General features: G+C 37.0%; 1 protein-coding gene across 1 annotated transcript in view; it reads left to right on the plus strand.

Moving 5' to 3' along the window:
- The window catches only part of CUBN (cubilin), a gene marked incomplete at its 5' end in the record, with an annotated part of 138,717 nt that overhangs the window by 20,981 nt on the left and 98,302 nt on the right, over positions 1–19,434 (plus strand). The window contains 10 exons of the mRNA XM_084510519.1: positions 907–1,063; positions 1,676–1,854; positions 2,055–2,217; positions 2,463–2,679; positions 3,737–3,867; positions 11,509–11,695; positions 13,871–14,031; positions 14,557–14,738; positions 15,645–15,801; positions 18,323–18,510. Coding sequence (XP_084366645.1) covers positions 907–1,063; positions 1,676–1,854; positions 2,055–2,217; positions 2,463–2,679; positions 3,737–3,867; positions 11,509–11,695; positions 13,871–14,031; positions 14,557–14,738; positions 15,645–15,801; positions 18,323–18,510 — 1,722 coding nt within the window. The remainder of the gene's footprint in view (positions 1–906; positions 1,064–1,675; positions 1,855–2,054; positions 2,218–2,462; positions 2,680–3,736; positions 3,868–11,508; positions 11,696–13,870; positions 14,032–14,556; positions 14,739–15,644; positions 15,802–18,322; positions 18,511–19,434) is intronic.

Below are 19,434 nucleotides of genomic sequence, written 5' to 3' on the forward strand. Positions count from 1 at the left end.
AGGGAAATTTAAAATATCTGTTAGAGTCACAAAGCTGTCTAACCAGGGGAGATGGCCAAAGCTGAGCAAGCTCTGGATGCAACTATTTTTTCTTATGCACAGTCTATGGATTCAGGTCCTGAAATTTGGAAATACAAATATCTCTTTTCCTGCACGTCCCCTTAATTATCATGATTTGTAATCAGCTTCTGAGATAGTATACCAGGTACATTTTTCCTTTGATTGGAAAATTGATTAAGGTTAGTGCAGTAGCAGTGTAAATGGTAGAACCTAGAAATGATTCCCTGATACAGTTTCACTGTCATTTTCATGCATTGGACCCTTCGGACAAAAAATGGAAAGACATCAGTATACCTTTTTACTGCATGTGGGACTCAGAGTTGCATCTTTTGTTCTTGAGCTGCCTGACTGTGTTGATGTACAGGTGTGATGTGATTTTTCTAGAGAAGTGCTGTTGAAAAGTCATTACAAACTTCATGGCCAGAGCAAGGAAATCACAAATCCTCTTCTTTTTCCACAGCAGGGTTTTAGTGCTGGCAAAATTTTCATAGTTGTCACTGGTGAGCACCTGACCTGCCCCTTTAATACTAAAGATGTCACCTTTGGAAGCACATGCCCAAATTGTGCTAAAACTGTGATTCACAGAGAAAATTTGTTTCATCCTAGTGTCCTGTGACAGTAGTGTCTGTGTGCCTTCTGTGCCAATCATCCAATCCTTCATTTGAGTTCCCATAAGTCACTTGTGCCAATTACTGTGGTGGCCCTTTACCCCTCTTATAAATCAGTACAATAGTTTCTCCTTTTGTTATTTAGCAGTTCTTGTGAGATCATAATGTTAGCCAGATATCAAATCCCAAGACTTTTATGATCTGACATAATTCTTTTTTTTTTCTTGTTGATGATTAGGTTCGAGATGGTGACAGTGAGATGTCTTCTTTAATTACCAAATTCTGTCATAGTACACTTACGTCTCCAATCACTTCTACCAGCAACAGTCTCTGGATCAAGTTCAAATCTGATGCTTCTGTGCAGCGAGCTAGCTTCAGGGCCATTTATCAAGTTGGTAAGAAGAACTGGTGACTTGCACAGTGAACTGATCTGTAATTTGGTCACTTTCAGTCATTCCTGTGTTATATTATCCATATAATGGGTACAAGACAAACTTCAAAAGAAAGGGGAAAAAGTCAATTTATTTATTTATCACTACTTTTAGAAATGCACAGATGATGTCTGTCCTAGGTCCGTGGTAGGCACTTTACCATATTTGGAAATGTATTCCCCATTTTTTCTATTAACAATAAGTCACTTAGCACTAACATTCCAAAGATGAGATAGCTACAATTCTGCCTAAATCTTTATATTTTTTGTGATGTCTTTTAGTTCTTAATCACAAATACATCTGTCTAAGTGTGTGAAAGAAATAAGTCAAATCCATAAGTTTTCATGGACAGAGTTAAATTGGTCTCTTGCATATACACATTTATGCTATAGTTACAGCCATACTTTCTTTTAAACACATTCTTAATCCTACCTGGATGACCCACAGTAGACTCTGTGAGAACACAGGCTTTAAGGGGTGGTTTTCTTGTAATGCCATAGTGATATTTGATAGACACGATTATACATTCCTTGAAAGCATTCATCACATCTTCTGATTCCTGGTGTCTGTTGGCAGCCTGTGGAGGTTTCCTGTCTGGAGCAGGCACTATCCATTCACCGTATTATCCCAGGGTATCATCTCACCCAAAGACCTGTGAGTGGATTATCTCCCAGCCAGCTGGCAAAGTGGTGATTCTTAACTTTATCGACTTTGACATTCGAAATACAAGCACTTGTGACTCAGACTACGTTGAGGTAAAGGATAATACACACGTACTATGAATAACCTTAAGAAATTCTTATCTGTGTGTTCCTTCTCATATTCCTCTCCACCAACGCAGAACTATGTGATTTACTAAGGATGTCCTTTATAGTATTCTTATGAATTCATTTATGCTTACAACTTTAATACCATAGAACTTTGTATGGGATATATTGAATATACTGTTCTTCAGGTCAGAGATGGCAACAACACAGACTCTCCTCTTTTGGAGACATACTGTGGAACAGCTGTACCATCCAGAGTGCAATCCACACGGAACAATCTCTATATTAAATTCAGCGCTTCCTCTCTTACCAACCTTGGCTTCAGAGCTGAGTACTGGCCATTAGATATAGGTAAGTTTTTTGTTTTGTTTTGTGTATAGAGTGTTGGTATAGTCCAGATTTTCCTGTAAGGCTGAAAACAAGGGCCCATCAAGCTTTGCAAAGTTATAATGGGAGATAAATTCTGAATGTTTCACTGTGTAGCATTCATGAGGCAAAAAAGACCATGACATTTCAGAAAGAAAAGTAACCAATTTTATAGGTGCCTCAATGTTGAATTAATGTGTCATTTAACTTGATGCTCTAAATCTTTACAGTATGTGGAGAGTCTCTCACTGGACAAGAAGGAACCATTACAAGTCCTGGTCATCCAGATGTCTACCCACATGGTATTAACTGTACCTGGACTATCAACATTCAACCTGGCTACCTTATCCGTCTGACGTTCACTTCATTTAATTTGGCATTTGATTATAATTGCAGAAATGATTATCTTGAAATATATGACAACAGCACTATGCAAAAATTGGGAAGGTGAATATGTCCATTAGCATACAGAATTTTATTACTGTAGAATGTACACTGCTCTGTAGATCTCTCTATCCAATTTGCTGCCTTAAATTTTGAGTATACATTAACTGCTCTGCTTTGCTGAAACATTAACAGCAATCCCCCTCCCTCATGTAGTAAAGGCAGCTTCCTTTCTTTGACCGGGGAATGAGAACCACATTTAATAAATGCTATACTGAGAGAAACTGACTTAGGTCAAGAGGTCAGCTTTTTTAAGGAGAGGATTCAATTGATCCCTTTGTCCAGCTCCATTAACATTTTTGATTCATTGGAAATGAGTTCAAAAGCTTTAATATATCTGTGCCCACAAAAAGACACTTGCAGAAATGAAATAAAGATAACTTACAAGATTGTACATTTGGATGTCAGCAAAAACTATACCACTAAATGGAAGTCATTGTTTTATAGGATTTTGTTTTCATTTTCTTCTGTTATATTGTTATTAATTGTTATAACATATTAATGTTATATTATGGAAGAAAAGGCTGGCAAATCCTTCCCGTCCCCCTCCCCTGCCCCCTTCAACAGGTGGAATATATACAGGATTTTCTTGCCAATCTAGAACTCAAGAACATCTGAACATGAGCAAGGTACTGAGCAGCACCTATGGACTGTAAAGTAGTTGGCTGACATGGCAGTATTTTGAAAAATAAGGAGCAAATGACTGTCATAATAGAATGGAGAGTATTTTGCAGCCTTACTCTTTTGATATCTACTCTGACTCCTACAAAAGAGTAGAATATGTTGTAGGCACAGCATGGACTAATTTCAGTAAGATTTGACAACTTGACAAGCGGTTTTTCCTCTTACTTTGTCACATAACTTAGCTTTCTGTCATTGTCTGTGTATCGTACTATTTAGCCCCATGATACGGGGTATATAGCTGGGATCTCTATCATTCAATGGAGGCATTTGTGTACATGTAACTCTTCAAACTTTTTGTGAAAGATGAATCCTCTTCCAGTAATACAGGTGCTTCATAAAACACTGCCTCTCAATTTGGTTCTTCTTTTTGCTGCAGGTACTGTGGAAGATCAATTCCACCATCACTCACCAGTGGTGGCAACATGATGACGTTGTTCTTTGTGACTGATCACAGTATTTCATCTGAAGGCTTCTCAGCTCATTATATCTCCCTGGATGCATCAAAAGGTAATATGTCAGTATGTTCATTATGCAAATTAAATGTTTTCAGTTATCACTGTAAATAACCCCTGTAAGAAACATAAACATTATTTTCTGTTTTAACAGAAGACTGCCTGGTGCCTCTTCTACCCTTTCTTATTTATAGCTACTTGACTTACAAGCTTTTCCTCTCTGGGAAATATGGCCAAAGCAGAAAGGAATTTCTATAAGCAACACTGCAGTTTTCCTTAAAAAGACAGTAAATGATGACATGGCAGAATTGCATGAATTATTTAGGAAAAGTATTTCTTGAATTTGCTTTCTCCGTTCTGAGCTGAATATATGTGATATAGGAAGCTTAGCAATCATGGACAACTCACTTGAATGGGAGACTACCTGAACATCTCAGGTGCCATAAAAATTAGTTTAGTCCCTATTTAGGTACAGTGTTGATGTTGGGTAGGGAAAAGTCACATAGTATGAAATTGGGTACAGCAGCAAAATAACCTGAGTAAAAAATAACTTTTTTTTTTTCTTTATTCCCAATAAGACAGAGTACAACTTCTCAGTCTCCAACAGGCTCCTGTTAAGCCTTAAATCTATTCTTTAAGTATCTGCTTTTATGGGGCAAAGATGTACACATGTGGGGAAAAGACTATCAGAGAGAATGGCTGTACATTCTCTTAGTTCTCTAAAGCAGAGAAAAACTGATAAATTACTCAGAAGTGTGACTGATTTGAAGGTTTTACAGGGTGGGCACATCTGTGTTTTCAAACTGTGCTGAAACCACCAAACCTGTTCCAGTGTTTGCATGTCTCTCCAGCACTGAGAGCTTTTTTAGTAGTGACTGAGCTGCACTTGAACAAGCAGCCTATTGGTGAAAACTGTTAAGTAAAAAACAGTTTCGTAAACATGTGTCTGCTATTGATCTCCTCACTATGAAACGCAGATCTGGAGCAGAAGGGGATGTGTGCAGGTAAAGAAACGTGCCTAGCAGAAACGTACCTCAGAAGAGGTAGAGTGGGACAATGCACAAAAGTAAGAATGAGAATATATTTATAGCTGGATTACTCATGTGCCCATCACTAACCAGGTTCTGTCTGGTTCGTGCATGTGTGCAGGCTATAAGGGATTTATTACATGAATAACACAAATTCATAGTACTCATCTTTATGGTAATAAACTACCAAAGACAGATCATTTTTTGCTCTTAGTTACTTTAATTATTTTATTTTACCTCCTTCCCGAGTTTCTCCAACCTATTTAAAAACAAAATTTTCCAGTTTCTGCCTTGTAAAAAATAACTGCTTTCTTGGTGACAGCTTGGGCAATTTGGCTATTATTTCATCTCTCAAGCATGCATGTAGGCGAGACCAGTACAGATTTTGCCACTGTGTTTTCATTCATTACAGATTACTTATAAATCCAAATAATCCATTTTTTCAGCTGCCTTCATTTATACTTGAGTTATTTGGCATGGAAACCAGAAGATCAGTAAAAACAATAAAGATAAAATAAGAAATATTTCAAGGAGGAACCTTTTGTTTATTGGAAAATAGTAGGCCAAAACCAAGTTGAGCTTTGAAAAATCTTTCTAAAAGAGACTCTAGTTTGAAAACTCTGACTCCTGACTAATGAAAAATTGTGAAATTATCTACCTAGTAAAGAAGGTATTTTTGTTGTCCTGTTTTTGCAGCTGCTAACCATGGCTTCTGTAAATGTGATTCTGTTGCTTGTTACTGTAATATTTTTTTCCTTTTTTTCCTTTACCTTACTTCAAGTTAATATTTCACAGGTAGTTTCAATTCCTTCCTAATAGTTCCATAGTAAGTTGTCTCACAGTTTATCAAGATCAAAATGTTTTCTACTCAGCATACATCTATATTTCTGTCTCTGTTAATATCCTGTTTCTCTGGTTTTGTTAGTTGTCTTGGTGCTGATAAACCCCAAGTTTCTCTTTTCACCTTCTCTACTCTGCTTCTTTTCTTCCATGTACCCTCCTTTACCACCATGATGACACCTGGAATTTCTAGTTTTCATCCAAAGCACTGCTATATGCATCATGTGAGGTTCAAACTGTACCGGTATTGTCCATAGAAAGGTTTTAAACTATGCCTTAAAAATGAAAAGCTGTTTTCTCTTCAATACTATTAACAACTAGAAACTGTATTAAAACTTTATATAAGAACTATAAAATGTCTTAATTCAGTATTTTAGCAACAGATACGATTTTTGTGTGAATCTTTCTGCATAATTTTCTTGCATCATAATAAATTCTTTCTTTACCCTTATTTAAATAAATATCTCGACTACTTTTCAGCTAAACAGAGCCTTTGATGAGAAGTATTGCAAAAGGGCTAATTCCCATTTTATTCTCACTCAGACCCAGAACTATGTTCTCTAGAATATTATTATTATTATTTTTTTTGGATAAATACTGAAACTGAGACTAATAACCCTATAGAGAAGTTGAAACTACAACTGCTTTTCTTTACAGAGATTTCTCTTTTTGTCTCAGCACAAGAATAGTAGTACTGTAAAGTCATAAATACTGGACTGCTAACATTCTTTTTTGATTAAGAATAAAGGGTTTTGAAGCTGCAAATTTTGAAGGCAAATACATGCATGTAGGCTTTACTGTGAGCAGTAACTCCCCACTGCCCTGAAATTGTATCAAGTTCAGTTTTCCCACTGTGAGATTTTTAGGCCTGCTATTCATCTTACATATATTCAGTTACACTGAAGTGGTGAATTGTTGAACATAATCATATCTGAGAGATTTACCAAAGCTATGGATTCTTTTTTTCTTTTTTATTTCTTTTCTTTACATCTGCTGTCTATTTTCTCCTAAGAAAAATATGGTTCTAATAACGTTCCTTGTGCAGTAAGAATCCTTCATATTTTTTGAGCTATGTTTTCTTAGCCAACTACAGTGTAACCAATATCAGCACTGGTCAAAGCTGTTCTGTTTCATATTAGATGTTTCAATAGGCCTTTGCCTGGAGTTATTTTACAGAGAATGAGCTATTGAGAAGATGGACAGCATTATCACATGCATCCAAAAAAAAAAAAAAAAAAAGAGAGAGAGAGAGAAAGAGCAAAAAAAGAGGATATATATGAGTGAAAAAAATGGCTTTTTTGTAAAACAAAACTAAGTTTCTTCTCCATATATCTTAGTATGCTGTATCTGTGGTATATTAATTAGTTGAAGAGTAGCCTGAGAATAATTGTAAAGCTGTATTTCCTTGTCAACAAAATTGACATACATCCATGGCTATGGTCCATAAAGTACAGACAACAGTTTTAGCAGTCTGCCAGCTAGTAGCTGTGAATAGCTCATATGGCAGGAATACAAATGGACATCTTCCAGTCAAATATGCTTGCATGATACTCTGTTGTTTAAAATGTATATTTCCCACTTAAACTGTCTATACCTCAGTCTGTCTTTTGAGGGGGAAGTCACATGGAAACCAAGGTAAATTAAGATCTATCTCCTAGAGTCCAGGACTCAAATACCATATAGATAAGTGTTAAAATAGCTGTATATGTATTATGATAGATTTGGGGTTTTCTTTTGCATGCCTTGGCTGACCAAGGCACAGAGTAAAAATTATTGAAAAATGTGAAACTATTGAAAAATCTTTGAAAGGACTCAGTCTTTAGTGGAAGTGTTACTCAGGTCTTGAAATAATGAGACCACAATTTTTCAACGGAAATGAGACTAGATTCAGTGTATGTATTTCATTGTCCTTGACTTCTTCACTGATCAATGGGTACTTACTTGGTTTGCTTTGTGGTGTTTTGTTTGTTTGTTTTGTTTTCCATTAAAGAGACTTTATTTAAAACATTTTTCTGAGAAAAGACAGCCTTAACAGGTCTGTAAGCAGGTTGCCCTCCTGATACAATTTTTATTCCTATTTATTATTCTTTTTATCATTTTTATTATTATTTCTCTGGCTTTGGTGAAAGATAAGAGTTTTCCTTCTTATCAGTCTGAATTGTAAATGATACAATTAATCAAGAGAAATAACTTGGCTTTAAATAGCTTAATTGTGTGACATATGATAGCTGACAATGAGTTACTGCAGGAGCTAGAGTTTGAGAAGAAAGAAAAGTATTTGAACCCATTGACTTAAAAGTATACCCAAAGGTGATAGATTTGTGTGTCTTTATTGATAGCTGAGTACAGTTTGAGATCTCAGTTCACATTATGCTGACCAAACCCAGTAATTATCAGGAGGTCGCTTGGCTTTTCTCTTCAGTTGACTGAGCAAGGGCACAAATGGAAAGCAAAGTCTGACAAATACGTGTGTGCACATAGATAGGGCATGGTCGAATGAGGCTGAGCTAAGACAGAAAAACGAGCTGGACTCCTGCACACCTCTTAGGCATCTGCTTAGCTCACACTGAGGAAGAAGACTCAATCAGTTGGCAACTGGCAGCTTGTTAGGCAACTGGTTATGTTTGGTCAGGTTATTAGTATGCCTATATAGGCCTATATGTGTGTGTATGACTGTACAGTATGTGTGTTTATGTGTAGATAAGCAGGAGAGAGCTGGAGGTTCTTTTTGAACAACTGTACCTAGTGTTTTTGAGAAGTTTGGGGCTGAAACACTACAAAGGACCTTTGTGTATCTTCTTGGTAAAAATTAAGCCTGTTAGATCTGCCAGAGCAGTTACAGAAGGCCCTGAGGTGCTTTTTCATTGCCTGTGGAGAGGGATATATTTCATGTGATAGTTTCTTCCTTTTTTTTTTTTTTTTCCTAAAGATGCATTACGTTACATAAGGGTCTAATTGTTATGAATCTGAGTTTTCCTTTAGCAGAGTGAGATGGAAAGAAAAGTGCCATTTTACTTATGACACTATATTTTTTTTTTCGATTAATTAGAATTGTGGCAACTGATGAATATCTCTTTATAGGAAAGACATGGTTATAATTTTCTGCACTGTGCATGACTGCATGAGTGAGTGGTACAAAAGCTGGCATTTAAGGCTTTTTTTTTTTTTTTTCTTTCCAGAAGAGCAAACATTCAGTACCAAAATCAGAAAGCAGATTGAATAGCTTTTGAAACTTCACATTCTGGCAAAGCAAGACGTGCAATTGTCCATGACAATTGCTTTCTTCTGATTTGCATTTGCTGCAATAACTGTCTTCAAACTAAACTGAATTTGTGTTTTTTCCAGGCATATTGTAAGCACATTATGGAGTTAGACTGTTTTCTGAACTTTGGCAGAGGATTCAAAGTTCTTTTTACCTGCTAACTTTGCTAACAGTTTTCACTGGGGGAACTAGGACTGCACAAGCACAGCCCCAACTGCTGTGTTAGTGAGGTGGTTGCAAAACAGGAGTGCCAGCTCTCTTGCTGACAAGAAGAATGCAACAAATTAATCCATTTAACAGAAGAGTGTTGGCTGACACAAAATGTGGGTTTGTTTATGCTTTTCCTAATCTTCATAGCAGTGTATGTGCAGTTTACACTCGGATTTACTTTACTGTAGCCAGAGGTCTGACCTTTCTAAGGCAGTCACTGTTCCATCATACAGTCATTGAATCATAAAGGTTGGAAAAGACCTCCAAGATCAACCACCCCCCTACCACCACTATCACTAAACCATGTCCCTAAGCACCACGTCCAACCTTTCCTTAAGCACCCCCAGGGATGGTGATGCCACCACCTCCCTGCACAACCCGTTCTGATGCCTGACTGCTCTTTTTGAGAAGAAACTTCTAATTTCCAACCTAAACCTCCCTTGGTGCAACTTGAGGCCATCTATATTTATCCCTCTTAGATCATAGTGAAGATTGTTATGTAAAGTGTGGAGCAGAACACAGCATCCAGTTTAAACTTAGCACACTTTGGATATGAATTTTTGTATGGATTACGCCCAGGAAAGCAAACTTTGGTGAGGGAGGGAACCTTGACAATTCTGTGGAAACTATTCTTAAAAGGGCTGATAAAAATAATTTGGCTTCCTTGTTGATAATTTTACCCTAAGGGCCCTTATCTAGTACATCAGTTTTAATATTGTGCAGGCTGAAAGACAGTATTCATGATCTCAACCTCTGAGTGAATAAGGAGTAACAGTATTGCAACCCCTCTATGCATTAAGTACTCGTAAGTCAGGCACCTACACTTCCAAAATTAGAAGGTAATAATTATTTAGAAATAAGTAACCTAATAAATAACACACCTGTTCAATGTATTTTTGGATTATGTTCTGTCTAACGAGTCTTTAAGAAAAGTCTGGGTCACATTTTAAAGTCAGATTTCTAACCCTGCAGGCAGGGTCCTCAAACTGTATGACTTAAGGATAAGGGGTTTGATGCTTCATATGATGAAACACCATGTCTAAGAAAACTTCATTTCTTATATTTGCAACCTGTAGGATCTGAAAGAGGGGAATAGAGGACCAGAACAAGACTCCGAGGTTATCAAATTAAGCCTATAATTTTAGCCCCTGCCCTTTTTCTGCCAAGAGTTACATCGTGCAATCCCATCTTAAAATTAATCAAACTATCATTAAAAAAAAAAAAAAAAAAAAAAAGATGACTTTTTTCCTCTTTTTGCTTCTCTTATGTTGGTTGAATGGTTGCTTTAGAAATTGACTTCCTGGTAGAAACTATCTCCTGATTTCTGTGTATCTGTATTCATGGACAGTTTCTAACTTTGGAGCTTGTACTGTCATTAAGAGAGTGTTACGTTTTTCTTGTTCTTCATGCTTCTCGACATTTTTTTCTGTCTTTTTCTCCTATCCTTCACTTCCTAAGCTAAACGCTTCCTAAGCGTTTCTTCTTGCCCTTTTTGAAGCCAGATCACAAAGGCTTACTGAGATTGTAATCAATTAGTACATGACAATTGTTCTTTCCAGAATAAGTCTCCTGTACCATTTTATAGAAGATACCTCTATTTCTAGCCTTTACGTCTGTGTTTTCAAGGAACTTTTTAATTAATTAATTTATTTATTTTAAAATTATCACTCAGGTCCTGGCTCAGTATTAGCACACTCTATTTTCTTCTTTCCAGCTCATAATACCATGATGCTTCTCCAGCAGTCACAGGAGAATTGATATAACTGATTTTAGTATAAGGCTTTAAGTGGAACAGCTTTGTCCTCACAATCTAAGGATTATACTATTTTCTGGTGGTTGCCCCTTATGGCCCTAAAAATGGGAAAAGAACTTAAGATACAAAATCCCCATCTCCCAGGTCTAATTGTGGGGAATGCCTAAGAACAACACAGTGTCTCCTTGTAGCTAGAGACTACATCCAGTTTCCACCACCACTGCTCTTCAGAAGCTCAGGAATCCTACCTCTGGTTTTGATCAAGGCATCCTTCACAGCTTCGTCTTTTCTGCTTACCTGGATTTTAGCTCAAAGCCAACTTGACAGCTGGAACTACTCTCATGTTGCCTATTTGTAACAGGCATGGCATTCTGGTAAAAGCAGAAAAAAAAAACCAAAAACCCTCAAATATAAGAATTTCCATGGAAAATCTGGATTCTGTTTTCAGTTTATAATGATGACGTTCAACAGTAAGATGTGTCCAGGATGTGTTATAATGCACAGGAGCACAGGATGTTTGCTCCTCTGTCTGTTGGAAATAGAAATTTCCTGTTAATTTAACACAGATATTAAAATTCAGACTTGTTTCTGTTCTTTTTAAAGTGTGCTCACACAACTACAGTACTGAAACTGGTGTGCTAACATCTCCAAACTATCCAAATAACTACCCTGTCCGGACAGAGTGCATATACACCATCACAGTGGGAATAAACAGACAGATTGTGCTTCGCTTCACCAACTTCACCTTGGAAGGGAATAAACGCTGTACAGAGGATTATGTAGAAATCAGGCAAGCCTAATTATTTCTGTTTTCCTTATTACTGATAACCACCAAATTTATCCAAATCCACTCACGCATGTTTGGAAGCTATAGTTTTAACTGTATATCTGTGCTGTAAGGGTGAGAAAAGGAATTATCCTTTATCAAAAAACTTTAATTGCTACCTTCCTAAAGTAGTGTGTGTGGACTCTGGGACTCTGTTGCCCTGCACTGTATTTTGGTTGTTTCTCAGAGTGGAAACGAAGAGTTTTATTGCTTGTTTCATGAAATATTGTTTTATGATTATAGTCCTTAAAGTGCAATTTTCTGTGATGCAGCACTAGGCACATGCATAATCTGTGATATTTAGCTATACTGGTATCACTGTTAATTTTAGGATATTGACATGGTGATTTCTAGTAAATTTTAGAGGACAGAGAAAAGTACAAGGGGGAGAAGGTAATACTTGTAGGAAAGATAGCTGCATGCTTACAACACAGCTTGCACCAAGTAGTACGATGTGTTGCTGTATGGGATTTGCACTTTGAATTGTCAGCGCTCCTATTTTTCTCCTCCTGAGCTAGCTCTCTGGATGAACTGTATCTGCAGAACTGCAGTGTGTTTTTTGACTCTGAGTGTGCCATGAGTTTTCATGACCTCAAGGAGCACCATGATAGAACTAAATCTGAACATTATACTAGATATTGGTTGGAATGAGATTCTAAATTCCTGCTGGTTGTTTTCAGCTGTACATACAAACTGGAGAAAGTTATGAAAAACTGAAAGACTTTTTCAATATTTTCTAAGTGAAGTGTTTCATTTTGAAACAACAATCAGAGATTAAGTTTAATCTAACTTTATTTTAACAGTTGCAGCCTTAATTTGGGATTGACCTGAATTACATCAGTTTTCTTTTTCAGTTTTTCACCTCAAAAATTGAAAAGATTCATTCATTGCAGAGATCTAACTCTGATGTGACTGTAAAGATCCCAGCAGTATTAACTAGGTTTTCATATAGTGCCAGAACATCACCAAGTGTAACTCAGCACATTGCTGCTGTCGTAACTGGATTTCCATGAGATGACTCCTCAAACCTGATACCCTTAAATGGGGTAGCTAGATTAGTTTTAGTTGAGGTGCCACTCTGGGTTCTTGTCCTGAGGTATCCTAGCATAAACTACCTTCAGTCAACTAAGAAAATGTTCAGCTGACCACAGCTGCAGGGGCTGAGATGCAAGCGAGAAGAGGTTCTGGCACAGTTCTTCAGCTGCTAGTAACCTGAGATAGCAGCAAGCACTTTAATTTGGGAGGGTGACAAGAAAATAGACCTTTGAGAGTTACAAGATCTAAGCAGAAATTTCTCTCAAAAGCAAGGATAAATCTGTGAAAATACAATTGAAAGTACTGCTGTTTACTTAAGAAACATCATATCAAGATGACACATATCTAAGTATAAATGTACTTATTGTTGTTCTATTGACATGTAAGGATATTTTCAGTATGATTGCCTGATATGAAATTATATAATCTTTATGCTAAGATTATAATGCAATTGATAAGAACGTTGTTACCATCTTTTATTGATTCCCATGAGATATGTGCAGCACAACAGAACATTGGATGTGCATCCTGATTAAAGTATTATAAAATGTTACTGAAAATATTACATAATTGAAAGACTGTGGATGGAAATAATTGGCTGTAGAAACAATTGTGAATGCATCTTGCAAAATATGCATCATATGAGTTCTGAGAAATGGATTCCTGTTTGTGTGGTGGCAAATAAACATGTTTTAAAAAATAAATTAACTCATCTGTGTTTGTGCCAGGCGAGACAGTGAGAAGTGAGAATGTTGTTTTTTCTTCAAATTAGACATTTATTTTCGGTTATACCATTGACTGCCACCTTGTAGAATACAGAGAAGGTCCTGCTTCTGCAGCATTGAATACACTCGAGATACTTCTTGAGTCTGTCAGTGTATTGACAGCTGAGTTTAGACACTGGACATACCCAGCAAGCAGGTGCTTGTGGTAGGACCACAAGCAGCAAGACATCTCCAGTATTTAGTAGCTGTCTTTCTGTGGAAGATTAAAAACCAGGTTTAGTCTTTCCCAGGCCTGAAAGAATTCCAAGATTTTTTGCCGTCTTAACATTTCTCACACTTTCCTTCTTTGACCCAAGGTTTTTATTCTCTGTCATTCTAGAGATGGAGGCTATGAAACTTCTCCTCTTCTTGGAAAATACTGTGGTACAGACCTGCCTCCTGTTATAATCTCTCATGGTAACAAGCTGTGGATAAAGTTTGTAAGTGACATATTTGGCACAAGACAGGGATTTTCAGCAGAGTGGGATGGCACATCAGCAGGTAAAATGAGTATGCCAAGTATAAAACTGTTTTGCACATCTCATTGATCTTTCATTTGTATTTTATTTCTAATATTTTCCCCACATCTTTTCTGCTTCCCATGTCATAAAATCTCTCTGCTAATTATATAGTGGCATATATATATTGAGTTTTTTTAGATCAAGAACTTAACTTTCTTGATCTATGGACTTTGTTTTTCTCCATGAGAAGGATATACTATTCCCTAGATTTAATGTAGCATCAGTTTTCACTGGTGTTTAGGAAAGTAGTGGTGAGCAAGAATTTAATGAAGATGTTTTTATTTGGAAAGTAACTATCAAACAGGAGCAGTCTATAAATTAGAAGGTTAATATTTCCAGGTGCTACTGGCTCCCTTCCACTTACTGTTGTCTTAATGCAGATTTTTTATCACTCAAGATATTTGAGGCATATGAAAGAATTCAATATTGTGTATCTCACACATAACCTCTAATTCTCCACTGTTTTTGATGTTAAATGTTGGTTTGGTTTCTTTGTCATTATCAGGTTGTGGTGGGACTTCGACGACAGCTTCTGGCATCTTCATGTCTCCCAACTACCCTATGCCATATTATCACAATTCAGAGTGCTACTGGTTGCTCAGAGGAAACCGAGGAACCCCGTTTGAAATCCAGTTTGAACAGTTCCATCTAGAGAATCACTCAAAGTGCAACTTTGATTACCTTGCGGTATGTACCCCATGACCCTTTGCTCCATAGCAGGCAGCTAAGTACGATGAATACAGAGGCAAAGAAAAACATATGGCTTTGGTCTTCAAATGCTGATATGTGAACAGACCCAGAACAGGAAAGCTCCATGCTACCTTCATTCCTGGTGCTCAGGGACATGGTTTAGTGTGTGATGTTGGTAGTAGGGAGATGGTTGGACCAGCTGATCTTGAAGGTCTTTTCCAACCTTAATGATTCTATGATTCTGTGGTTTGGAGCAGCAAGAAGACAGGCAGTGGTGTCTGTGTATTGCACAAAGGTAAGAAAAGCATTTATGTCTAGATGGGACACTTAAACAAAAATAGGTCTACATCTATTAAATTCACTGTGTTTTGGGCCAAAGACTAAGTATGGTCTCCTAGCAAATTACAAGAAAAATGGCACAATAGTGTCAATAACCCTACTATTAATCCCAAATTCCATATTCAAATCGTTGGTAAATTATATGAATATATTCATTAGAATTGAAGTGGAGCACAGTTTTCCCCTATCAGTGAGTAAGCCCCTCCAAACCCACCAGTATTTGATTACTGGCTTCCTGTTTTTCCACTGATCTGCTTGTTTCTGAAATGCCTGTGAGGCTTCATTTGAGCAAAAAATAGTATTTAACCTCTTGTGTACCCAGAAACAATCCCCTAAACAGACATTTGGCAGGGGAAATTACTTAGATTTGTAATGCTACCAGCTTTAGTAAATTCAATAGTCAGCATTGTGCTATCAAAGTTGAAACAGTTCTAGTTCCTCAAATTCTGTAGCAACCAGCAGAATCACCAAAATTATATTTTATGGAGGAACCAACACGCTTTTCTGCCTGCTTCTAAATTCCCTACCCTTCTCTCTCTCTCTCTCTTTTTTGTTTCCATTAAGATATATGATGGCAACAGCAGCAATGCTAAACAGCTAGGTAAATTTTGTGGGACTCAGATACCACAACTCATCCGTTCAAGTGGAGACAGTGTGTACATAAAACTAAGGACAGATAGCAGTCTGCAAGGTGGAGGTTTTTTAGCTAAATACAAACAAGGTAAGTAAGCAAAACAAGATAAGAACATGTTTCTATAGTTCAGTTTGGTCCTGAAACTGTCTCGCAGTCCATGATCTTATTTATTCCTGAACACAGAACAAAACATGGAGCATATCACTGACCTAGATTCTTTAGTCTGCTCCAGTCACAAGACACAGAGAACTAAAAATTAACTACCCCTCTACCCGCCACAGAGATAATCTCTTCCCTAGAAGAAAGCTGGTGAGGTGGCCCTGCTGCTATTACTTGTATCAGTGGTACTTTCCACTCCAGAGTTACTCAGAATACCAAGTGTTGGAAGTCCCTAACAGAATTGGACTATTCTTTCTCATCTGTTTACACAGCCTCCTGACCTTTTAATAGAGAAGGCAGATAGAATATAGGCTTCTATGCCCTTATAGCTGCTGTGAGGCAGGACTGCAAAGGGTAAAGGTGTTACCTTCAGCCCTCGTGGATTATTTCAGATGCTTGGGATCATTTAGCCTATCTGGAACACTTCAAAGAGTTTCATTTTTTATATTTTGTAGTAAGGGTCACAATTTTCTTGCACACATTTTTATGTACAGTTGTTCTACCCCAGAAATATTGGAATATTAACATTTGGCAAAACAAGCAAACAAAATACAAGAATATACATGAAGAATTAAAGTTTTCTGTTCCCAGTCATAACCTTGGATATTGTCCCAGTGTTTTCTTTTCTCCTTATACATTCTAGTGTATATAGTTAGATATGCTTTGGAAGATACGGAATTTCACCACACACATGTGAGCTATAGGTATCTTTGGGTACTCTAAATATGACAGGCCCAACTGATAGAGATAGCTTTAGGTTTTTAGACATTAAGTTGCCTTACATTTTGCACTAGTAAATGAATTCGGAACAAAAACCAAAACCCAACAAAGCTATTCGTCACATGGCACACACTATAATTAGAAGGGTGAAGGAGTGGTGGCTCCCTAATTCCTTAAAGATATAAAAGATTAATCTACCTTGAAATTTTCAGACTGCAAAATCAAGACATTATATTGGAATAGGGTTCTTTCTCCCCCTTCCATTAATTAAATGGAAAGCACTCAGAAAACCTTCAGATGTAGAGGTACCAGATAATGTATGAGCTATGCTTTACATTCATATTTAATTCCTGAAGTTGCACATGCACCAAAGAAAGCTTTCAGTAGCTTGTCCAAAAGCTAAAATTATGTAGGAACTAGTGGTGTAAAATAAGGATGTTTAGACGCCAGATGCATTTACGTGAGTGTGAAAGAAAGGCAATGATGAAAACATTGCAAAGGAAAACATCGTATCAAATTAACATTCAAAGGCACTTTTGTGCCTGATAAGTTTCTAATAAAATCCTGATGGCAGGGGGTAGCAGCTTTTGCCCATTTTGCATTCTTCAGAATCCATTTCATGCTCTTCATCCTGTCCTTTCAAACAGTTATATGCTTCAGTGTAGCTTTGCACAAAAGCTCCACTCCACTAGACCCTGACCCTGACCCTCAGCTGTATTCTGGGCATTTTGAACTCCTAAAAACACAGACCTTGCTGCTCTGTAAATCATTTGGAAAGAATCCAAAAAATGTGCAGGAGGTAGGTGTATTATTCCTTTTGACAGACAATAGAAGATTTTTGCAAGTGAATCTCAGCTATTTCTGTTGTTCAGACACTGCAGATTTGCTGTGCAAAGCAAGCATCTCGTCCTGCTCCATTCCTCCTGCCCACGTCCTGTCTGTGCATCACACTGCTCTGCTCCTGACACACACTGTACACTGTCTCCAGAGAAGGAATCACCCGTATTGACATCTTCCGTCTTTAGTGAAAGACAGATTCAGGAAAATGAGACTCACTGACATAATGCCATAGTTGTCATTTCACTCTTTGTCTGGTTTAGATTATTTTTAAATTTCTTTGTCTTTCAAGGAAAGCTCTCGTTATTCCAGGTGAGTGTCCAGTACTTCTGCTAGGCTGTTATTATATGAATCAACATTAAAATCTGGCTCCTTTTTAAAGAATATAGTGCTCACTTCCAGTTCCTGGAGCTGGAAGCACTACAGTTTCCATTTGTTGTTTTAGCCAAGGATTATTTTCTTCTAGTTTGCTGAAATAAACCACTTTAATCTACTAGGCAATCTTTGTTGAGCACCCTCCCCCAGAATTGTTTCAAAATGATGGAGCAAATTATTAACTATTATTAGTTAATAAAAAATAAATAGAAGAAAATATGTTTCAGGAATAACCATGTGTTTAAAACTGAAGAAAATAGTCCCTCTCTTCCCCCCCCCAAAAAAAACCAAACAAACTATAACACAATATAAAGACCATTCTTTTATTTATTTATTTATTTATTTTTTCCCAAAATATGCAATAGGTCACAATTCTCTTTCTGCCTGTTTTCTTTTCTTTAATCTGTGGATAAAAATATTTTTCACCTCATACTGGTACCCATAATTTCAATTAGTATTTTTGAGATACTGAGTTAAAAAAACACTGCACAGATATGATCTATCACCTCTTTTTCAGATTGCCACGAAGTTCTGACTGTTAACCGTAGCCATGGCATATTGGAAAGTTTAAATTATCCAAATAATTACCCCTTAAGTGAGCACTGCAACTGGACCATTCAAGCAACAATGGGGAACACGCTCAACTATAGCTTCACAGCCTTTGATTTAGAAGATGGATCTGACTGTGACTTTGACTACTTGAAGGTACGTACCCAGGTTTTAGAAACAAGAACTACCAGATCTTCTCCAATAATGAAAAACAATGAGGATGCAGAAGACTGGGGGTACATTTATCTTATCTAAATGTAGCCATTAAAAGCTGTATGTCCAAATGTATTTTCCCTATTTCCACTGTGGTCAGCAGGGAGTGAAGCACTGCCAGAGACCAATTCATCCTGCCTTAAGACAGATGTCTGCAGCAGGGAGGATGCAGGTGCCTAGATTTGCTATAGAGAGCCTAGATACCAACTTAGATTAGATGCACTGGTTTTTATGGCTGCAGCGAGATGACATTGCAGTGTCATGTAAAGAAGTGGAAGAAATTCTGAGATTAGTAATGATTACTAAAACACACTGGACCCAATTATTTTCTTCTCAGTTTCATCTGAAAAGTAATGGGGAATGTTCAAAAGCTTTAAAATATTTTAATTCTACAATTTTTAATAGAAGGTTGCTGTGTCTCTTGATTACATTAACCTACTTGTCATAATTAACCTTATTATTTAAAAGGACTGAAAGAAATTGAAATTATCCACAGAAGAGATTTTTTTAGCTAAATGAAACAATCCAGTCAATCTAAAGACAAATATTTTCTTATTTTGATTCCTCAAAAAATCTATTTCCAGGATGACTGAAGATATATTTTCTCTCAGTTTTGTACTTCATGCTGTGTGAAGTAGAATGCAGTCATGATCACTGCTATACTGAAGGTTATAATCTTCTGCTTACAATTTCAATCTTTTTCTGAACCAATCCATCCTTCACATCTCACCCTTGTACAGGATGCCAGCACACAGCCCCTGTGCTCTACTTAGGTTTTGCACAAGAGGAATTGAAATTTAGAGACGTATTAGAGAAGGCTACTTACAGCCAACAAGAGAGCTAAGGAACCATGCCCACATTTATTGG

This window comes from Aythya ferina (assembly GCF_964211825.1).
Source record: "Aythya ferina genome assembly, chromosome: 2".
Taxonomy (NCBI): domain Eukaryota; kingdom Metazoa; phylum Chordata; class Aves; order Anseriformes; family Anatidae; genus Aythya; species Aythya ferina.